This window comes from Pteronotus mesoamericanus, unplaced genomic scaffold, assembly GCF_021234165.1.
Source record: "Pteronotus mesoamericanus isolate MK-2021 breed Mesoamerican mustached bat unplaced genomic scaffold, CSHL_Meso_final contig_105, whole genome shotgun sequence".
Classification (NCBI taxonomy): Eukaryota; Metazoa; Chordata; class Mammalia; order Chiroptera; family Mormoopidae; genus Pteronotus; species Pteronotus mesoamericanus.
In genome coordinates, this window is record NW_026555006.1 from 1,835,182 (window position 1) to 1,859,012 (window position 23,831).

At 35.7% G+C, this 23,831-nt stretch overlaps 1 protein-coding gene across 1 annotated transcript in view; it reads right to left on the reverse strand.

Moving 5' to 3' along the window:
• Positions 1-23,831, reverse strand: part of AGBL4 (AGBL carboxypeptidase 4) — a 1,003,652-nt gene that overhangs the window by 584,820 nt on the left and 395,001 nt on the right. The window contains exon 4 of the mRNA XM_054571930.1: positions 17,267-17,361. Coding sequence (XP_054427905.1) covers positions 17,267-17,361 — 95 coding nt within the window. The remainder of the gene's footprint in view (positions 1-17,266; positions 17,362-23,831) is intronic.

Below are 23,831 nucleotides of genomic sequence, written 5' to 3' on the forward strand. Positions count from 1 at the left end.
CCCAACAGTGTAAGTGGTGGAACTTGGCTTTTAGAAGTTAATTCCAGAAAGAGGGCTCATGAAGAAAAAGGGCATTGCTGGGGAAGGAATTTTGTCTTCTTTCAAGTCCTCCATAATAATTAAGCTCAATAACCACCTTAAGAGAGAGTTGGCAGCCTGACTCTAACATGGGACCCTATTCCAGACTACTTTGCATGGTTGTTACTAGAAAGGACAGGAGACGGTGTCCCTTTCAAAGCTTGGAAGCCCCGGGACCCACCAGCAGGCCTGCCTAGTTGGAGGCTGCAGGCTATGCGGTTGGAGGCAGGCTGCTCCAACCAAAATCTGCCTCATCAGCCAGCAAAAATATTTCTCTGGGAAGGGTGGAAAATGCAGGACCTAAAGGCTATCACAGCCCCGACTCTGATGCAAAAGAGGCACATGTGCATAGGTACACACACGTGTACACACACAAAGCCACACCCACTACCTATACCACACACATTAAGTCCACATATAAGAACATGAATACCACATGCAACATACACATACATACCCACATATTATGTGGGAGAACAAAATATAGGAATCCAAAAGGACCTGACTTTATACACTGCTGATGGGAATGTAAAATGGTGCAGCCACTTTGGAAAACAGTGGCAATTCCTCAAAAGGGTAAGCAGTTACCATACAACATAGCAATTCTACTCCTAGTAATAAACCCAAGAGAAATGGAAGGATATGTCCACAAAAACTTTTACACAAATATTCACAGTACCATTGTTCATAATAGCCAAAAAGTACAAATAGCCCAAATGTCCATCAACCAATGAATGACTACAACCTGGTATTTTCCTTTAATGGAATATTATTCAGCCATAAAAAGAAATTGAGTACTGGCGCATGTTATAACATGAATGAACCTTGAAAACATTATGTTAAATGAGAGAAGCTGATCACAAAATGACATATCATATGATTAGATTTATATGAAGTGTTCAGGCTAGGCAATAGAGATAGGAAGTAATTAGTGGTTGCCTAGGACAGAGGGCTGTGGAAAGGAGACGGGCTGCTAACAGGTAGGGACTTCCTTCAGCAGAGTTATGAAAATATTCTAAAACTGATCACAGTGATGGTTGCACAACTCAAAATACACTTAAAAACATTGAATTATACATTTTGAATAAGTAAACTATATGGCATGTGAATTATTTCTTAATAAAGCTGTTATAAAAATAAAAGAGTGAAAAATCTGATTAAACCCAGAATATAAATCCTAAATTCAAAGACCTGCCCAACACTGACAATCTGAGCAATCTTGGACTCATGAAAAATGTGCCATGCATAAAAGGACTACAGGAAGGCAGATGGTACTACTATAATAATTTTTGTTTGTTAATTACAAATATATTTTAAGTTATAAAATCAATAATATTCCTTTTTAAACATTTGGAAAATAACAGAAAGAAACACACACACACGAAGAAAATGCTCCAAATGTCCAGATAAGCAATGATCAATATTTCAGTTTGTCATCTGTTTATCTACCTATATACATCTTTGTTTTAATTATTATTTTACAATATATTTAACTACTTCATCCTATGATATAGCAAATATATTTAATCAATCTCTGCTGATAAGAATTCAGAATTTTTCTCAATTATAATGAACACTGCCATGAACATCCTTAAAAAAAATCTTTGGGCATATCTCTATTTTCTTTTGTTTTCATAAATTTGAATCCCAAAATTGAGTAAAATAGCAGTTAAGACAGCTCATATTTTGACTTCATTTATCAAAGAGGAAAATATGGTCCTTGGAAATCCCTGGTTTCTGCTCCTGGTCCAACCACTTAATTACCCTAAAAGGCAAACATTTGGCCCCAAATAAATCCAATCTCATTTAATTATGATGTTTATCAGTTAACATTAACTGAAAGGAAATTCAAGGTGTGGATTCACAATCAAAAAGATTAGTGGAGGCCCAAAGAAACTTAATTTAGGCCCTGAATATCAATAACTACTAAGGCTCAGAGGTCCAAAGAAATTACTCCATATCACATATGTTGTAAGTGGAAGAACTAGGAATCAAACTGAAGAGGTATGATTCCAAAATCTATCTATGCTTTTCCTATTACACCTCACTGCTTCACAAGCCAGACATTGCCCACAAGGAATCTGTAATTGTTGATGGGTGGTAAGATATATGCACACATAATCATAACTCAGAGGAAGAGAAGTGTCACAATGATTCAAACAAATATGTTTCTTGGGAGCATCAGGGAAATTTTTAGGTTTGTGATGCTGTTAGACTGTTAAGGAGGACATTAGTCAATCATTTAATAAACATTGGAATAACAAATGGTGGGAGTGGAGCTAACTCTGCCAGCTATCTACCAAAATCCATGCTATCTACTTTTTTTGTTAAAACTTTCTTTTTTAATTATTATTATTTACCTTTATTTTATTTTTCCATTACCATTTAGTCCCCTTATACCTCCTCCCTTCCACAATCACCACACCATTGTCCATGTCCATGAGTCCTTTTTCCTTTTTGCTCAATACCTCATCTCCCTAAATTCTCCCCTCCCTCTACCTGTCATCTTGTTCTCCATCCTTGGAGTCTATCCCCATTTTCCTTGTTAGTTCACTCTGTTCATTAGATTCCACATATGAGATCATATGGTATTTGTCTTTCTGTGACTGGTTTATTTCATTTATCATAATGTTCTCCAGGTCCATCCATACTGTTGTAAAGTGTAAAATTTTCTTTTTTATGGCCAAGTAGTATTCCATTGTATAAATGTTCCATAGTTTTTTATCCACTCATCTATTGCTGGACACTTTAACTGCTTCCATATCTTGGTGATTGTAAATAACACTGCAATGAACATAGGGGTGCTTTTGTTCTTTTGAATTAGTGTTTTATGTTCTTTGGATGTATCCCCAGAAGTAGGACCAAAAGGCAGACCCATTTTTAATTTTTTGAGGTATCTCCATACTGCTTTCTACAGTGACTGTACTAGTCTTCATTCCAACCAAAAGGTTTTGCAAAAAGGTTCTCTTTTCTCCACATCCTCACCAGCAGTTTTTGTTTGTTGATTTATTAATGACAGCCATTCTGACAGGTGTGAGATGATATTTCATTGTGGTTTTAACTTTCATTTCTCTGATAATTAGTGACATTGAGCATCTTTTCATGAATGTCCTACTGGGAGAAGTGTCCATTCAGTTCTTTTGCCCATTTTTTAATTGGATTGTTTGTTTTTTTGGTGTTGCGACTTGTAAGTACTCTATAAATTTTGGGTATTAACCCCTTATCAGATGTATCAGCGACTATGTTCTCCCATTCTGTGGGCTTTTTATTTTGTTGATGACTTCCTTTGCTGTGCAAAAACTTTTTAGTTTGATGTAGTCCCATTTATTTTTTTCCTTTTGTTTCCCTTGCCTGGGGAGATACATCCAATAAAAAACTACTAAGAGCAATGTCCAAGATTTTGCTGTCTATGTTTTCTCCTAGGATTTTTATGATTTCTGATCTAAATTTAAGTCATTGATCCATTTTGAATTTATTCTTGTATGTGGTGTAAGAAGGTGGTCTAGTTTAATTTTTCTGTATGTATCTGTCCAATTTTCCCAACACCATTTATTGAATAAACTATCTTTATCCCATTGTATGTGCTTGCTTCCTCTGTCGAATATTAATTGACTATAGAGGAGTGGATTTATTTATGGGCTCTCTATTCTGTTCCATTGATCCATTTGTCTGTTTTTATGCCAGTACCATGCTATTTTGATTACTATGGCTTTACAGAATAGTTTGATATTATGTAGCATGATTCCTCTTATTTTGTTCTTTCTCAGCATCTGTTGCTATGTGGGAACTTCTGTGCTTTCATATCAATTTCTGAAATATTTGTTCTAGTTCTGTGAAATACGTCATTGGACTCTTGATAGTAATTGTGTTGAATCTATAGATTGCTTTGGTTAGTATAGACATTTTAATGATGTTAATTCTTCCTATCCATGAACATGGTATGTGCTTCCACCTATTTGTATTTTCTTCTATATCTTTCTTCTGTGTCTTATAATTTTCTGAGTATGGATCTTTTACCATCTTGGTTAGGTTTATTCCTAGGTATTTTATCATTTTTGAAGTAATTGTTAATGGGATTGTTTCCTTAATTTCCCTTCTGTTTGTTCATTATTGGCCTATAAAAATGCAACTGATTGCTGGATATTAATTTTGTATCCTGCTACTTTGCTGAATTCATTTATTAGTTATAGTATTTTCTTGGTGGAATCTTTGGAGTTCTCTATTTACATATAATGCCGTCTGCAAATAAAGACGGTTTTACTTCTTCCTTTCCAATTTGGATACCCTTTGATTCTTCTTCCTGTCTAACTGCTGTGGCTAGGACTTCCACTACTATGTTGAATGAGAGAGGTGAAAGCAGACATCCTTGTCTTGTTCCCAGTCTTAAGGGGAATGCTTGTAGTTTTTGCCCATTGAGTATGATGCTGGCAGTAGCATTGTCATATATGGTCTTTATTTTGTTTAGGTATGTTCCCTCTACTCCCACTTTGCTGAGAGTTTTTACCATAAGTGGGTGCAAGATTTTATAAAATGCCTTTTCTGCATCTATTGGTTTCTGCAGAAGATTGGTTTGCCTATCTTCTACATCTTTTCCAAGAACCAGTTCTTGGATTCATTGATTTTTTGTATCATGTTTTTTAAACCCTATTTCACTTATTTCTGCTCTGATCTTTATTATCTCCTTCCTTTAACTCACTTCAGGCTTTGTTTGTTGTTCTTTTCCAACTTCCTTTAAGTGTAAAGTTAGATTGTTTATTTGAGCTTTTTCTTGTTTTTTGAGATAGGCCTGTAATGCTATGAATTTCCCTCTTAGGATTGCTTTCCCAGTGTCCCACAGAGTTTGAATTGTTGTGTCCTCATGTTCATTTGTCTCAGATTATCTTTTAATTTCTTCCTTGATCTCATTGTTGATCCATTTATTGTCTAATAACATGTTATTTTTAATATATAATTTATTGATTGTTATCACAGTCATCCCACTTTTTCCTCCTTTGCCCCCCTCTACCCAGTACCCCTTCCCTCCAGCAATCCTCCCCTCCTTAGTTCATGTCCATGGGTCATGCATGTAAGTTCTTTGGCTTCTCCATTTCCTACACTATTCTTAGCATCCCCCCATTTATCTAACTTCCATGTCTTTGCATGTTTTTCAGTGTTCTTGTGACTGATTTCTAGTTTTTAGCATTGTGGTCAGAAAAGATACTTGATATGATTTCAATCTTATTACATTTATTAAGACTTGTTTTGTGTCCTAACATGTGGCCTATACTAGAAAACATTCCATGTGCACTTGAAAAGTATGTATATTCTCCCTCTTTGGGGTGAAATACTCTAAAGATATCAATTAAAGTCATTTGATCTAGTGTGTCATTTAAGTTCACAGTCTCCTTGTTGATTTTCTGCCTGGAAGATCTATCCATTGAAGTCAATGGGGTGTTAAAATCCCTGACTATGACCGTATTTCTGTTGATCTCTCCCTTTATGTCCATCAAGATTTGCTTTCAATATTTAGGTGCTCCTATATTGGATGCATAAATGTTTATTAGAGTTATATCTTCTTGTTGGATTGGTCCTTTTATTGTTATGTAGTGTCGTTTGTCTTTTACTATAGCCTTGGTTTAAAAGTCTATTTTGTTGGAGATATATATATATATATATATATATATATATATATATATATATATATATATATATATTGCTGCCCCAGCTTGTTTTTTCTTTTTCATTTGCATGAAATATCATTTCCCATCCCTTTGCTTTTAGTGTGTGTGTATCTTTCGATCTGAGATGGGTCTCTTGGAGGCAGCAGTTATATAGGTCTTGTCTTCTTATCCATCCAACTACCCTATGTCTTTTGGTTGGAACATTTAAGCCATTTACATATAAGGTGATTATTGATAGATACATATGTAGTGCCATTTTATTGTTAGGCTGTTTTCCTCTGTTTTTTTTTCTTTATCTTTTTTTTTTTCTTTTTCTTCTTAAAGCAAGCCTTTTAACATTTGTTGCAGTACTGGCTTGGTGTTAACAAACTCCTTTAGCTTTATCTTGTCTGGGAAGCTCCTTATTTCTCCTTCAATTTCAAATGACAGCCTTGCTGGGTGAAGTAGCCTTGGTTGTAGGTCCTTGCGTTTTATCACCTTGAATATTTCATGTCACTCCCTTCTGGACTGAAACGTTTCTGTTAAGCAATCAGATGACAGTCTAATTGGTGCTCTCTTGTAGGTAACTCCCTGCTTTTCTCTTGTGGCTTTTATGATTTTTTTCCTTGTCTTTAAGCCTTGTCATTTTAATTATGACATAGAGCTCAGCGTAGACCTCTCGGGGACCGATTGTTGGGGACTCTCTGAGCTTCCTGGACTTGTGTGTCTTTTCCTCTACCAGATTAGAGAAGTATTTGATCATTATTTCTTCAAATAGGTTCCCTGTCCTTTGCTCACTTTCTTCTCCATCTAGTATTCTCATGATGTAGATGCTGTTATGCTTCATGTTGCCCAAAATGTTTAAGCTCTTCTCATTTTTTTAAATTTGTTTTTCTTTTTGCTGTTCTACCTGGGCAGTTTTTCCTAGCTTGTCTTCCAAAGCATTGATTTAATCCTCTGCTTCATCTAACCTACTAGTTAGGTTATTCCTTCTAGTGTATTATTTATTTCATATGTTGCATTTTTAATTTCTACTGGTCCTTTTTGTTTGTTTGTTTCAATGTCTTTTTTTATGCTGTTAGTATCCTTATAATCATTACTCTTAAACTCTCTCTCTGATAAATTGCTTGCCCCCATTTCATCTAGTTCTTCCTCTTTATATTTCTCTTGTTCTTTAATTTGGGATCTGTTTCTTTGTCTTCCTATTTTGGCTGATTCTTTGTATTTTCTATCTTAGTTGTTAAACTAATCAACTGTTAAACTGATCAGTTGTTAAGCTCATCAAGGTGAAATCAGCAGCCTGGCTTAAGCTCCACAGGGTGGAGCAGAGTAATTCCTATGGGTAGGGCTATTGCTTACTCTCAGGCTTATGCCATTCAGGGAGGAATGCTCTTCCTGAGAAAGGTGGCTTCTGCAGTACGAGGAATGACTCAGAACAGAGCTCCTGGAAGCTGTTTTCTCAATTGTCTCATCCGAGCCACCAACCCCAGGCTCTCCTGACACATCTCTAGTCCACTCTGCCTTCCCTCTCTACTGGAGCTCAGGGAAAAGTAACTGCAAATGAAATTTTGTGTTTTGGCCCTTTAAGAGGCTCTCTGTGTCTCCAGCCCTCTCTCCCTGGCAGACAGAAAACTTGCTGCTTTTCACAGCTTGATGTTATCTGGGCTCCTTTCTAGCGCTGGGCTCTGGTGTTGTAGGCTGAGGAACCCAACTTGGGGTTTATACCCCACACTTCTCAGGAGAACCCCCCCAGCTGCTGAAATATCCCTCCAGAACTTCAGCTGCTGCCCCTGGGAGCCCAGCCAGCCTTCTCATGCCTCCTCCTCATTCTACCAGTCTTGTTGGTGAAGTGGTTTCTGTTCTCTGTCCTTGGTTATAAGGCTTCTCTCTAACTAGTGTTCAGTTGGTTATTCAGGATGCTTTCTTTGCAATTTAGCTGTAATTCCAAATTGGTCCTGGGAGGAGCTTAGTGTAGCTTCCACTTACTACTCAGCCATCTTGGATCTTTTCTCCACTTCTTACTCCACACCCAGCCAGATATCACTTGACAACCTCCTTTACAGTTAAATATGGCCATTAAACAATGTTTTAGTCAATGAAATTTGACTAAAAGTAACAGAACCCACTTTTAGGAGTGCTAATAAAAAGGCTCCCATGTGGGCTCTTCCTATCTCTTTCCCCTTCTAGCTGGCTGGAATGAAGATGATGCCTAGGTTACCCTGAAAGCTATGCATTCAAGATGAAAGTCACCTGAGTCACTGACTGACTATATAATTAAGAGATACCCTGTCCATTTGTTCGTGATAAGGAAAAAACCTTGTACTTATTTAATCCATTAGACATTTTATGGTTGACCTAATACAATAGTGGGCCTATCACTTTATATATATATTTATATATAATATATACATATTATATATATAATGTGTATATATATAATATATATAGTAACATGATAAGTAAATTTGTCATGCCCTCAAGAAAGCTAAAATTTTATAGGGGAATAAAGTTAAATCTATAAGAAAATACAACACAGTATATGACAGGAGGAAATTGTGAATACTTAATCTCACCTTAGTAATTCTAGTGATGAAGCCCTCCCCAAAGAAATGGCATTTAAGATGAGGCCTGATGCATATATATGAGTTATCTAGGAAATGGAGAAGAGACAGTGGAAAAGGAAATGTATCTAAAGCACAGGAAAAGCATATGAAAAGTTTGAGGTATAAAAAAGAACATTGGGGCATAGGATTTCCTTAGGTAGAGAAAGGAGGTGAGCCATTCCAGGGGAAGAAACAAATGCAGTGGGTAAGAGGGTAGGCTATAAACCTTCAGAGAACAGGGAAAGTGCAAGGTGGTAGGTAGCAGTTCAGAAGATGTCATGGTTGAATCATTCTTAGATACATTGATTTGTGCCAGAGGACTGGAATAGGGACATGGACAAGCAAGACAGAAACCAGATTGACTAGAACTAAGACTCAGTGCTGGATTACATGGAAGGGAAAGTTAGGAGATACGGTAGGCTTTAGACTTCCTCACCAGACAAAAGGTGACCACTGGAAGAACAAGGTAGTCCCACCTGCAGGGAAGGGACAGCACCAAGGAGCATTCTAAGAGCATCAGAAAGGTATTTAAAAGGAGTTGTTTAAACAATGATTTACCGAGTATCTACTTTGTGCTAAGGACTGTCTAGGTACTGGAGGTACAACAGTGAATAAAGACGAACATTAACCTCATGAATCTTTTAATCCAATGGATCTAGAAACAGGAGGTTGAGTTTTCAGTCTTGATCAAGAGTATAGGTTCCATCTTATATTTAAAAAATTTTATAGCATCATATCTTTTAGAGTGCTTTCATACCCTAAGGTTAACATTTATAATTATGCTAACCATTGGGCATAAAATACTATTTTATCTATTTTATTGATAAGGGAAGTAATGCTCAATGATATGAAGTAAGAGTACAGTAATAATTGCAGTATTTCTGGACACATTATTATGCATCAGGCACTTCCAGTAAGGTGATGTACAAGCATTCTATCAAATCTTCAAAACCACTCTGAAAAATTAGTGCATACATATTTTACATGAAAAAACAAGGACTCAAGTCAGTATCAGCTAGAAACTGAAGCTAAACTGTGCTACATATATTCCACTTGCCCTTCTGTAACCAGTCCACCCTTTTCTCATCTTCTTTGGCTGACATTTATGGACTACATCAACCATCAACTGTATTCTGTGCTTCTGCCTTCTGTTCAGACCTTCCCATGGGGAAGTATATAGTAAGTGATCAGAAGCAGGAAGGAGGGGGAAATAACAGTATTTTCCTGGCTTTTTTCCTAAAAAGTCACCCGAGGCTGCCTATTGTTCTTGATAGAAAATTACTGCTACTTTCAAAGCAGCACACTGTATACAACTCCCTCTTTCTAGGTTTCAATAACTTCTCCCTCCTCTAACGATGGTGACAATTCTGATGCTACTAGCCCCAGGTTCTTGCACTATCATCTGTGGTTTTACACACCAACCATCACTAATATAACGGCTCTTTGTGTCACCTGTTTCCTTTGGGAAACCTAATGGGACAAAGTCCTCTGAATTTCAGAATCTACATGTTCCCATTCCTTTGCTCAGCCTCTCACACATTCAAGAGGTGATGGTATCACTTTCATATGTAGCACTACTTCCCCAGATATAGCAGATGGCAGTCCTAGATGCCTGAGGCATGATTTCTCAGCACCCTTGGGCTTCTTTCCCTTGGGAATCTTCTTCAGGAAGTCCAATTCCCTGATGCTTGGGCCATGAGTCCTAACAAAAAAACCCTATGACCAGAGAGTTGAGAAGGCAGTCTGGAGCTTTTTAGTCAGTTTTATCCACAGAGATTTCTTCCATGCGTTGTTTCATATTTTAAATTAAAAGAAATTTATATGAATTTCTGACTTAAGGCCATGTAAAGGCCTGATTTGCAGCATTTTTCAACTTCTATGATATAGTACATGATGATTTCAATCTACCAATGGTTAAAAAGCAATTAACAAAGTTGCTGAAAATTTAATAATCAGTTACTGCAAGCTTACAGGTCCAGACCCGAAGACCACTGACACTGGTCACTGATATAGGTACCTGTCCCTTTGTCTCACCTCTTAATAAGAATTTGATTTTTGGTCATGGTGCATTTTTCCAAATGCCTCTTACATCTCACTCCCAGTGTCTACACTAAGCTCAATAATGCTCTGGCGGGTCAGAAGGATAGAGTATATGATACCCATTTTACTAAGATGAGAGAACCAAGTCCCAGAACAGTGATGTGACTCAACCCAAATCATATTACAAGTAATCATTAACATCATTTATTTAACAAATTGTTTTATTTTTTAAAAAATATGACTGATTTTTCACAAATTTGAATTGTAGAATTTTTAAAAATATAAAAAACTCTAAAGAAATAAAAACTCTGCCATCCAAAGACATCATTTAACAGTATTTGTGAGTATTTAATATATATGTAGGTTTCATACTATTATAACAATTATATATAGTATCCTACCCTACTTTTTAGTTTATACAAGATCAGCATTTCCCCATGTTATTACAAATGCCTGGAAACTATTTTTAATGCCTGCATAATTCTGCATTGAGTCGACTGACTATAATTTACTTAACAATTTTCCTAGTTTTGGACATTCAGTTTGGTTTGTGTTTCTGTCATTATCAACTACCCTATAATGAATACCTTTGTATACAAAGATTTTTCTATAATATGGACTTTTTTTTATTGTTTAACTCTTAGAACAGTATTGCCAAGAGTAGGACTCAGATTTTTAGATTCCTATTCCTGATCTCTTTCCACGTATTTTCCAACCCTTAAAATAACAAACTACATGGACATTATAATCTAATGTTATTGACAGTTTTTGTATAAGTGTTCAGGATTTCTTAGTCATCCCTAACCAAAGGTGGAAAGGGAACACTTTGAAACTTAACCCAAATGCAAACATAGCTTTTGGTACTATTACTTTATAAGAAAATATTCAAGGGTAATAGGTAATAACATTAGCATTAATGATAAAACTGATTAGGTATTAATGGGTAATGCCAATTTATTTTTTGTGTACTTTTGTTTTATCTTCCCAGTGTTTAAACAGAGTCTTTCTTCTGTCCTAGCTTTAGAGTTGTCTGAGTCTTCATTTTGGCCTCATCACTCTGGAGTTGAATGGCCAATTTTTTGTCTAGGTTTTCCCAGGAAATCTCCAATTTAAAACTAAAATTTAAATTCCCATATCTCATACTGCAAAGGAAAGCTGGACCTGTACTCCCAAAGGAGATTTAAAATTCCTCTTTTGGAAAGGCACAGTGCCTTCCGAAGCTAAGTGACAACGTTATTTTTTATTTTATTTTGCATTTCCCAGACAGTGGCTTCCTAGGCAAATTTATCCTGCTGCTCGGTATGCCATCCAAAGTCCCACTCAGAATTAATTCATGTGGCTCCTTTAGTCTTCCTAGTTTCTGATTTCACTATAATTCCCCCTGGACTACTAGATATACCCCTCACTAAACAGCTGATTGTTTGTAGCATAGGTCTCACTTTGGAAGCACATCTGCAACACCATCTCTTGAAACATGAAGCAGTGTACCAGCTTCACTTGTTCAGCAGTGCCATCCTCTAGACACCGCATGTGTGCCCCTCACCAAAGACAGCAGTCCTTCTCCCTCACGTAAAGGCTCCCTCCATTTCTGATGCCCTTTTTCTTTCAGTAGGTAGTAAGAATCTCTGGACCTGGGGATAGGTAAGACTACACTCTTTGACAGCAAGAAGTAACTATAGAAGATGTAGTTACAAGGTCCAGAATTTTGAAGAGGGGAGTTGTCACTAAAGACAGTCTAGTGCCAGGGAGTTTCCTCATTGGCCAAGATGGTGGCAGGGGGAGTTCTTACACTGAGCACTCCCAAAAGTTAAAAATATGAATGGATAGGACTTTAGCATGCCACAAGATAGAAGTATGAATAGTTAGGGCCCAAGTGGGGCAAAAGCTAGAGATATGAATGGATAGGGCCTGAGTGCTCCAAAAGCCAGAAGGATGATTGGATGGGGCCCGGAATGCACAAAAGCTAGCAAGATAGTTGGAGAGAAATAAAAAGACCTCCCCTCCATATCCCTATAAGGAAAAGCGGGATTGAGCAGGAAGATGAGATGGTCTTTGAGAGAGAAGTCCACCATCCTCTCAGGTCATGGGGCACTGAAAAACCTCTTTCTTTTTACACCAAAAAGAAAAAAAAATTCCCATATCCCAGGAAACCCAATAGTTCCAGGCAAACCAAGAGATTTCATCACCCTGCTAGTCAATAGCCAGGAACGGGTAATGACTTGCGAGTCATCCAGAATTCTCCCTCTCTTTTACCGCTCACATCTAGCCAATGAAAAAGTTAAGTTGATTCAATCTTTTATTAACCCTCAAATCCACCCAACTTGTTTCCCTCATTACTATTACCATCCTAATACATTATCAACTGTTTCTTAAAGTACTGCAAAAACCTCTAAACAAAATTGTCCTCCTGTCCAAAATATACTCTATTCAACAACCAAACTGATCTTTCTAAAATATCAATCTTATCATGTCCTGCCCTGGTTAATTCCCTCAATTTCTTCACATTGCTTTCTGAATCAGCTCCAACTGTTTGGCTTGACTTAGAGGCTCACCTCAATTTTATTCCTACCTACCACTTCAGTTAATTTCTCCTTAGAACTTCATGCTCCAATCATATTTACCTTTGTCATAAAAATGTAATGTTTTCTCATCACTTGGTCTTCAAACAAATTCTATTATTTTACATGTATTCCCACATGCTATGATCAAACTCCTACTCATATTTCAGCTCTCAGTATAAATAACAGGCCTCATGAAGGTCTCTAATTGTTGGAGCAGATTAAATCTTAAATGCTATATAGCATGCTAAATACTTTCCACAGCATGCTGAATTACCCGTGTTGTAACAGTTATTACACTTAACAAGAGTTACATATTTAATGTCTAACCCAGTAGTCTATGAGCTCCATGAGAACAGTGATTATATCTCTCTTGTCACTGTTTTGTTCTAATACTTTCCTGGTTCTAACACAATCCTGGTTCATTGTAACTACTCAGTTACCAATCAGTTTTGGGTGAGTAAGAGGAAAAGAGAGTCAGAAAATTTATTGAATTAATAAGATCCTTGAGACCTTAAAAAGTATATACACATTGATTTCACATTTGTTTCTTACTACAACTGAAAATATTATTACGTACTTTTTACAGTGAGGAAACTGAGTCTCATGAAAGTGGTGTCATAGCTCATCATGTTATTTCTTCCATTTGGAATCCCATTTTCCTAATTTGGCTCTTTTACCATTTCCTCACTTGCACTGAAGCTTGTCCTTTTCTGCCGTGCAGTCCTAATAGTATTAGGTTCTTCCCTTCTCCAATTCTACAGCACACTTTATATACCTCCCTGCTGGTCCTTAGCACAATGCTTCTCGTATCATACCTATTTACATTTGTGTTTCATTTCAACCTCTAAAAAGTAAAATTTTAAAGACATAATCCAGATCAGATTCACATTTATTCCCCGAGGACCTAGCACAAAGTTAGATGCTCAATAAAAATGTGTTCAATGGAAGCCACCTCTTTGTCTAATCTTCTCAATCTACTATAATGAACAAATCAATCGGAGGAGTTATTTCAGATCTACCAAATATCACACATCTGACTCCTGCTTCTTTTTGCCCTCTTCCTCCTCCCCAAGAACGGAGGATGGGAGGAACAAGACTGAGAATCCTGAGGTCTCTGGCTGATGTTACTACTTACTGGTTGTGTAAATATCATAGCCTTAGTTTCTGTAGAGGTGAGAATACAGATGCGAGTTGGTTTGTAATGCCAATTCCCGGCAATGCCTAGTAGCAATTTCAACTTTTGACAATGTTAAAAAATATGAATGAGTTATGGTTGTAGATACTTGGTGCTACAGAATATTAACAACCAACAGTCCTTTAAAAGTCTAATATATAAACAGAATTAGAATGAACTTAAATAAGCAGAAAACTTCTGAATCTTCTAGCTTCTCTGTTTTGCTGCTAGCTATTGCGAAGTTATCTCCTCAAGGCAGAACAGCCTTGGTGACCATATATTTGCATAATGGCTTTTTAGCTGCTTTTGCTCTTTTGCTTTCCACAACTAATTGATTACCAGACCTATGCTAAGGCCTGAAGGCATCTTTGCTTGGGATCAATCACAACTCCCTTTGATAGGTGAAGAAAAATATTTACTTAATGTTTATAGTGTGTGGCATGTTAAAGGTGCTCAATAATGTCTTATTAAGTAAACAAATATCTAAACATCTTGCTTGAAAAGGTATGGAAAGTTTGTTTTCCCATTAGGTATATATTTCATCTAGCAAATTTAGAGTTTTTAATGTTTGTCATGAGGTAAGAAATTTTCAATGGTCTGTTTGAAGATTAAAATAGGCAATGCCCTTAGACCAGAAAAAGTGTCAGCTAATTCTCCTTTTGTTATGATGGTTGCCTTGGTGTTGTGGAAACTGGAATTAGTAAGACAAGAAAGGAGATATTCTAACGTTGGGATCTGTAGGTTATTTGTCAACCTTCAGTCAGGCCATTGTCTAGAATCCTAAATTGTTATGAACTCCTTAGGGCCAGGAAAATGTAATACTCTGAGAGCCAAAGTCACATACAGTTTATACTATCCTGGGAACATTTAGGATACTGACTACTGGAAGCTAGGTTCTGGTACAGGCATTCAGTGTAAGGAATGGAAGAAAGCCCTAGGCAGGAAGCAACAAAGGGATAGAAAGAATCTTTAGAACAAACCAATAGCAAGGAAAGTAACAATTATACCCTGTAGATATCAGTTAATAAAATTCTAAAATGGAAGTTCCATTTAGGAACAGATTTTTACTGTCATATTCATACTATATCCCCAATTTCTACAGTAATATGTTCCACATTAAAGGTGTTTAATAAGGGCTTATTAAGTAAATAAATATCTAAACATCTGTCTTAGAGAAAGGTGATTATGCAAGCATATGAATAGCCTTGCATCCAAGGGGGATGGTAAAGTAAGAAAAAGAAGAGATTAAACATATAAACACTCTGACTTGCTCTGGTACCTTGTGCCTTACAGGCTTGATGAACTAAAATAAACCCCGGTCTGAAGCTTTAAAGTCTTTCAGACCATTAGAGATGTCCAATGACTGGATGATGGCTGCTGCTGAGAGCTTGCCAACATTGGATAAGAGCACTAACTTAATTCTAAGGCACAATATAAATGCAAGGACTCATTAATATTTCAAAATTTTGTCAGGAGCCCTGACAGAGAGGACCCAACTGATAGTCCATGAGAAACAAAACAAGACAAAATGAAATAATACAGGCTTAAGATTTTTCAAAAGCACAAAAGAAGAGAAGACTCTGGAACCGAACACATGAGAAAACAGGATGGTGACTGTTGTTGCAGCTCAAGGTCCTGACATGGAGCTCAGTAAAAGAAGTACTTTGTTATTTTGAAGGTCTGTGTGAGCAGATCAACAGTGATGTCCTTTTGTTGGAAAGGTTTGGAGTATGCATCAACACATATGCCTGTTAATATAGACATGTGTGCTATTATTATCCACTTGGGCTGCCCTCAGAGACTCGAGGCAAAGGCCTACCCCTTGCCCAGACTCCACTGCCAAAAGGGAATTAAGGAACAGCAATATAGTTGACTTGATAGAGCAAAGCAAAAAACAGGCCCAGGAAGATATTTTTATCTTTTAATAAACAGTTTTCATTATCATTATCAAAGGCCTGCATTTGTACAAACCTGAGCTTCTCAGCCCAACGTTTATAGAAAATTGCCAAGCATTGTTTATAGATAAAAGCACAATTCAATATTTATGAATTGCTAGTTTTCTATAAATATAGACATTTGCAGATTATCTTCTCACTAGTCATTAAATTTTGAGCAGGAATCAAAGCTCGAATAATATTAACAATTCCTTGCATTCATATAGGTTTTACATACTACTATTAATAATAGATGGCATTTACTGAGCACTTAGCAAGTGCCAGGCACTTTACATGTAAATTCTCATAATAAATTCAGTTCAGATCAACAAACATTCACTTAACACCTACTGTGTGATAGATGAATAACACTTGGTTTCTGTCTTTAAAATCTCTTGTTTGGGTGCACTCAGTCATTTATTTGTTGAATGAATAAATTAAAGAATGGATGAATGAATGAATGAACCAAATAATTGGTTTGAACGGCAATGCAGGGTAATGAAAATGATGCGGGCTCCTCCCCTTACTAGCTATCATCTTCAGAAAGTACTTAACCTTTCCTAGCCCCAATTTCGGCATTAGTAATATGAAAATACTTAAACATATCTCTTGCAAAAATGCTGTGAAAATAGTAACAGCAAATGTAAAGTATCTGACAAAGAATGGGCTCTAAGTAAGTGAGAAGAGTTATCATTATCATCCATATCATCATCATTATTATTACTGTTATTGGGCAATCCTATCCAGCTCTCATTCTTGCTCTGGCAATGGGACAAATAGAACTTTAAGACTCACAAAAAACACACAATATCAAAACACCTACATGGAAATACCACAGAAAACAAGAAAAGCAAGGAAAATCAACTAAAATGTAGTTTCCAGTGTCCTTCCAGGTTACTGCACGACACCTATGCTCATCCTAAAAGAACAAAAAACATAGAATCAACTTTCATTAATCTTCCAAAGATATCATGACAAAAGGTAAACAGGATAGGATGTTAACCAAATACCACATTCCACCTTCCCTGAGAATGTTGGTCAATCCAAACATGGGACCATGTTCTCTATCCTAACATTCTCAAAAAACAGCACCTGGAGCCTAACAAATGGCCATCCAGAAACTCATCATCATCTTCTTAGTGCCAGAGAGGCTAAGTCCTATTCATACAGAGGATAAACTTGAGCCCTAGGTCAAATTCTCCAACCAGAAATATGTCCAGTTCTGTGGGTCACTTACCATTTTGGTCTGCTAGTAGATTTCACCATGGGGGCCATCCCATCTCTATACAGACTTTTGGTTTTGCTGAAGTTAACAATGTTGAAAATGACTCTCTGAAAAAGAAAGAGGAAGAAGTTAATCAGAAGACTATGTTATGCAAGTTGCTACTTCCTGATAATTAGTACTAGAAATAATAAGCAGGGTTCAAGGAATCCATATGGACTGGCCCCCAACAGTTCAGTGAGGATAAATGGTGTCCAGAAATTCAATATGATTGTTTCAGCTTAGCGTAGTAATCAGCAGCACAGACTCTGGAACCTGGAAGTCTGAGTTTTAATCCCATTTTACCACTCTCAAGTTGTATGACCTTGCCAAACTACTAAATCTGTCTGTGTCTGTTTCCTCATCTGGAAAATGGGAATAATCATGGTACCTAGGGTTACTGATGAGGATGAAATAAGCGAATACATGTACAGTGTTTGGGACCATACTTGGCACATACTAAACTGTGCTGTTTCTCTACGGTGACCTAGAATTTGCATGACAATGAATGATATTATCATTATAGTGACAGTAGTACATTTGAAGTTCAACAAACTAAATACAATGACAGTGCAAAACTAAGGTTAAAAAATTCTGCAACTGCTAGGCACCCTTTAAACTAGAACTGGAGGTTATATGTCCCTTTCTGTACCCCCTTTATTATACTCTGATAGGGGTAAGGGGTACCAGGCTCAACCCTAATTTTAGCATCAATTTATAGGGGCATAGGTGATCGGGTAAGTCCCTTTCCTCTCTGGGTCTCACCTTTAAAATGATGGAGTGGAGTGTTTTAGAAGATTAAGCTCCTTCCAGGAGGATAGTATATAGGTAAAAGAAATTAGGCCTTTGTTTTAATAAATAACTTTGTCATACTGAGAAGAAAAGATTGGAAAAGAGAAGAAAATTAGGGTTAAAAGACACTAAATGACCACTGAAATTGTCCAAAGGAGAGAGGATGGGGCCCAGAGCAAGCACAGCCAGAATAGTTGAAGAAAGAGAAAGCTTTTTGGAGGTTACTATAGACTACCTTTTCTACCCAGAGGCAAAGAGAGGGAAACATCAAAATTCATGTATTATTTCACTGAACAAATATTTATTGGGTGAGCCATTATATAATAGTAAGTGCAAGGTATTTAGTACAATTTTAAAATGTTTTAAATATTTTAGCCCTGGTTGGTGTGGCTCAGTGGCTTAAGCACCGGCCTGCAAATCAAAGAGTCGCTGGTTCGATTCCCAGTCAGGGCACATGCCTGGGTTATGGGTCAGGTCTTCAGTACAGGGTGTGTGAGAGGCAACCACACATTGATGTTTCTCTCCCTCTCTTTCTCCCTCCCTTCCCCTCTCTAAAAATAAATAAATAAAATCTTGAAGAAAAAAATTTTCCTATAACTACAATAAAATATTAATATCTCCATTTTACAGATGTGGAAACTGAGGTTCAAGGGTCTAAATAACTTGTTTGAAGTCATGTAATTAATAAATGGAGAGTTAATATTGAATCTAGGGGATTAAAAAAAAAGATGTCTGTGATCTCTACCCTTGAGTTACTTACTAAGGTTCCAAAATTCCATAACTCTAACCAAGTCTGTTTTTCGAAATAAGGACAAAAATAAATATAATGAAAAATTTGCAAGCCTTTAAAATTTTGTTTTCTAGGAAAGAGAAAAAACCATTTCCTCTGGTCCCATGTTTGTGATTACAATAAAATGTTTTGTTCTATGAAACAAGCTCTTAGGAATAACTTCTGTTTTTCTTTCTCCTCAGAGATCTAGCCACTGACCCCCGTCTCCAGGCATTTCAGTTTCAGAACTCCCTTCTGTCATTAAATTAAGTCATCAAGAATGTCCAAGGCTACTCCATTATTAATAACCCAGACCTGCCTGTTGTCAGTTCAATTACTTCTCCCAGGGTCTAGGCTACTGTCTGATTTAAGAAAATCAATATCAAGGGGACAAATGGCCTTTGAACCTCACAGAGCTTAATCCTCCCTTTTTTCTTCTAAGATTCCAGGTGTCAGATCCATTTCCAGTGAACCTGGAAGCCATACTACAATTTCAGGATCTAAATTAGGGGGCCATCTAATACGGAAATAATGTGCATATGTGAAGCTGGAATTAAAAAATGAGCAAGTGGAACATTTATTGATCATTAATGCCTTATACTGTGCCAGGAAAATTTCCCAGGTGTTTTAAATATATTATTTAGCATCTACATCCATAAACAAAAGTTGTTTATTTTATCCCAACTTCAGACATGAGGAAATTGAAGTTAATAAAGGCTAACTGCTCCCCTACCCTCCGCAAATATATATCCTAAAACTATTAACTGGTAGGGCTAGGACTTAAATCTTAGGTGTTCTAACCATAAAGCTCATACTTTCTGTATGTGACACTATGTGCAAAACCAACACTATTTCTTACCATTCCCCACACATGCATTTTTAAATGTTTTCCAGCCTATTTGGCAAGGCTGCATGTGGTTGTAAGAATCAAAGGTATTTGGAAGTAGGGAGCTCAGGAAATCTTGGCTTTCCATATTTTACACTTAATTATTAGTTATTTACTCAAAATGCATCACAAGAAATAGAACCTATGAGCTAATGATAACAACTATCTTCTGAGCACTTCTTGAGATGATAGCAAACATCTTCTGAGCACTTCCTATATACCAAATTATTACATATTCTTTATTTTTCATATATCAAAGAAGAAATAATGATAGAATTTTTAAAATATTTAGAATTGGATGATTGATTCATCACTACATATCAGATCTTGTGGCACATAGAAAAAGCAATATCTAGAGAAGTTAAAATTCAGCCTTATATGTATTTACTAGAAAAGAAGACTAAAAAAGCACTAAATTAAAAAGTTAAGAAATAATTCATGTAACAGAATTCCAGAGATATAAAACACTGGGAGTATTAGATACCACTGAAAGTTAGGGTGTCAGGCAGAGCAGACACAAAGTCCTTAGAAAGAGAAATTAAGGCCCCAGGTTCTTTCCCTCACACGAAACACCCAATGCCTATGACTCTCCATTGTGATGGGAGACTAGAGGTTCATTCTCTGGAGAGGTAAAAGCACAGAGATTCTGGATTCAAATTTCAGAATCCTGGTGGTCAAGTTTATTATCTCCATAATCAGGAGATTAGAGAATTCTTCTGTGGGAAAACAAACTTCCAATCAAAGATTAAAGATTTTTCGTAGATAGATACAGAAGCCACCCACACTGAAATGGCTGGCCCTCCGCTGGCATGTGCAACACATGCTTTGGTCTTCCATGTCAAATTTTACTGCTAATCCGTTAGTGATAAAAGACATCCAGTAGAAAGAGAGACCAATGCAACCGAGCAAAGATATAGGAGAGAAAAGAAAGGACTGAGGCAAAAACAGGCAATTTGCAATAGATACATTGAAAACATATGTAACAGAAAAACAAAGCAACTATTAGTAATAGGCAGGAGGCATCAGGGTAGTAGTAGGAGATATACATCACAAGATTAATCCATATAATATTAATCTATTCACAATTAAGAAATGCCTGAATATTAATAATGAAAATAATAAAATAAATATGGGGGGAAGAGAGGTACTTGTGTTATGTAGCAGAACTCAAAGAAATTAATCACCTTCATAATACAAAATTGATAAATAACATATAAAACAAAAATAAATAGTGAATAGTAGTAAAGAAATTTTATTTAGAAATGTGCAGTATCAGAGGAAACAATGAAAAGAAATATAAGTGATTACCACTAGAGCAGAGAACAAATCCTGCCTGCTTCCTATTTTGTAAAAAAAAAAAAAAAAAAAAAAAAAGGCCAAGCTCATTCATTAGGTGTTGTCTATGGCTGCTTTTGCAACAGAGGAGGAGAGTTGAGTAGTTGTGACAGAGACCTGATAGCCCACAAAGTCTAAATTACTCCCTATGCTTTTCTTTGCTGAAAAAGTTTGCTGATCCTTGTTTTAAGAAACAGGAATCCTTGTTTTAAGAAACAGGAAACAAGAAAGAGGGCAGTTTTCTTTTGGCTTTTGCAGTATTATTTGACTTTGAAATGATATGCATGTATTATTTTCATAATAATTAAGTGAAATTTAAAAAAAAAGAAAAATATAGAAAGTTACCAAACTTGTTTTATATGGATATTATAAACATGAAGCAAATATAGGTATGAACACTGGAGAATAGAAAAGTGTAGCAAAAAACAACAATGACAACAAAAGATAACCACCCCTCTCCAAAAAAAAAACCCAAACGTCAAAAACATAGACAATAGTATGGTGACAACCAGAGGGAAAAGATTGTCGGGAAAGGTAGAAGAGGGTAAAGAGGGGACAAACAGTGATGAGAAGAGATTTGACTTAGAGTGGTAAACACATGATACAATATATAAATGATGAATTACAGAATTGTACATCTGAAACCTACATAATTTTATTAACCAATGTCACCCCAATAAATGTAGTTTTTAAGAAGTAAAAAAATAGTGTAGCCCTGTGTCAGTATTAAAAAACCTCTAAATAAAAAAATCATTGATCCAAATCTAGTGGTAAATTTATACACATACACAAACTGTATATCAAAACAAAGTAAGACTTATCTTAGGAATGGAAAGATGATTCAACATCAAAAAGATCTATAACGCAAGTAAGCATATTAACAAATTAAGTGGGAAATAGTAAATTATTAACAAATAGGTATAGTAAAACATTTGATAAAATTTAACATCATTCAAAAGATTTCTTAATCTGTGAAATTTAGTTATAGAAAAGAACTTCCTTTAAAGTATGAAGGGTATCTATTTAAAATTTATAGCAATCACACTTAAAAGTAAAATGTAAGATACACTCCTTTTAAAACAGGAAACAATAAGGTTGCCATTATTATTACATCTATTCAATATTGTAATGAAAATTCTAGTGCAATAAAATAAAAAGAGGGAGTAAAAAGTAAATAGGTTAAAAAAGATGTAAAACTCATTCACAGATGATATGAATGTCTACATATAAAATAAAAGAGAAACTGAACAAAACTTTTAGAATAGAGTCAAAGTTGCTGGATCTTAAAAACAACACAAATTTCAACAATGAACCTCTAAAACAATGGTCCTATAATCAAAAAAAGTATAGAAAGAGCACAATTTACTAATATCAGGAATACAAAAGGGAATACAACCAAAAACATTAGGACTAAAGGTCATTATAAGAAAAAGATACTATGCAATGAATTTGAAAAATTAAGAGAAAAAGGGAAAATTCTTAGAAAAACAGAAAATACCTTACCAAAACTGACAGGAGATACACAAAATCTGAGGAATTCTAATAAATTTATAGAGGTAATTGAATATATTGTTATTCCTATGAAGAAAATGCCAGGCCCAGATAACTTCCCTGGTTAAGCTTTCTAAACACTAAAGGAAAACAAAACACCAATTTTACATAATTTATTACAGATAACTGAAAGTGAGAGAACATTTTCCAACTTGTTTTCTGTGACCCACATAAACTTGATAATGAAATCTGAAAAGGATATGGGGGAAATCTTTCTCCCAAACATCTAAACAAAAAATTGGCAAATTAAATCCAGGTAGAGTGGGAGAAAAAGAAAACAATAAATCAAAATTAATTTTTATGATTAAATGCAAGATTATTTTAAAGTTCTAACATTAGCCCTGACCAGTGTGACTCAATTGGTTGTGTGTTGTCCCACAAAGTGAAAGGTTGCTGGGTTGATTCCCAGTCAGGGCACATGCCTGGGTTGCAGGTTCAGTCCCCAGTTGGGGCACATGCTAGAGAAAACCAATCAATGTTTCTCTCACATTGATGTTTCTCACCCTCTCTTTCTCCCTCCCAACCCCTCCTTATAAAAATTAATTAATTACTATAATATACCACATTGATATCAAAAGTAAAGAAAAAGTATTTGATAAACTGTAACACTCTTCAGTAATAATCAACTCTTAGAAAACTGATTATAGGAAACATCTTAATATGATAAAGAATATCTACCTGAAAATACAAAAAGAGTAACATCATGCTTAATTATGAAAACTTTAAAGTAATTCCACTGTATTTGGGAACAAGAAAAGAAAGTCTGCCTTTCTATCACCACTCCTTTTAAAACCTGTACTGGAGGTTCTTGCCAATGCAATAGGCAATAAAAGTAAATATAAAGAAGAGGGTTGGAAAAAAAGAAATAAAACTTTGTACTGTATACATAGTCAACATTATGTATATAGAATATCCCAAATTAATCTACAAACTATTAGAATTCATTGATACAAAGTCAATATTGAAAATCAATAAACTGGCAATAAAAATTTAATAATAAAATTTAAAAGTGATACAAATTATGATAATATCAAAACTATCAAATACCTATAAATAAATGTAATAAATAAGTCCTCTACATAGAAAACTATAAAACATTACTGAGACAAATCAAACAGGCTTAAATAAATGAAAAAAATATATTCATAGAGTGAAGTTTCATTATTGGAATCAATGTAATTCACCAAAATCTGAGCAGGGGTGCATGT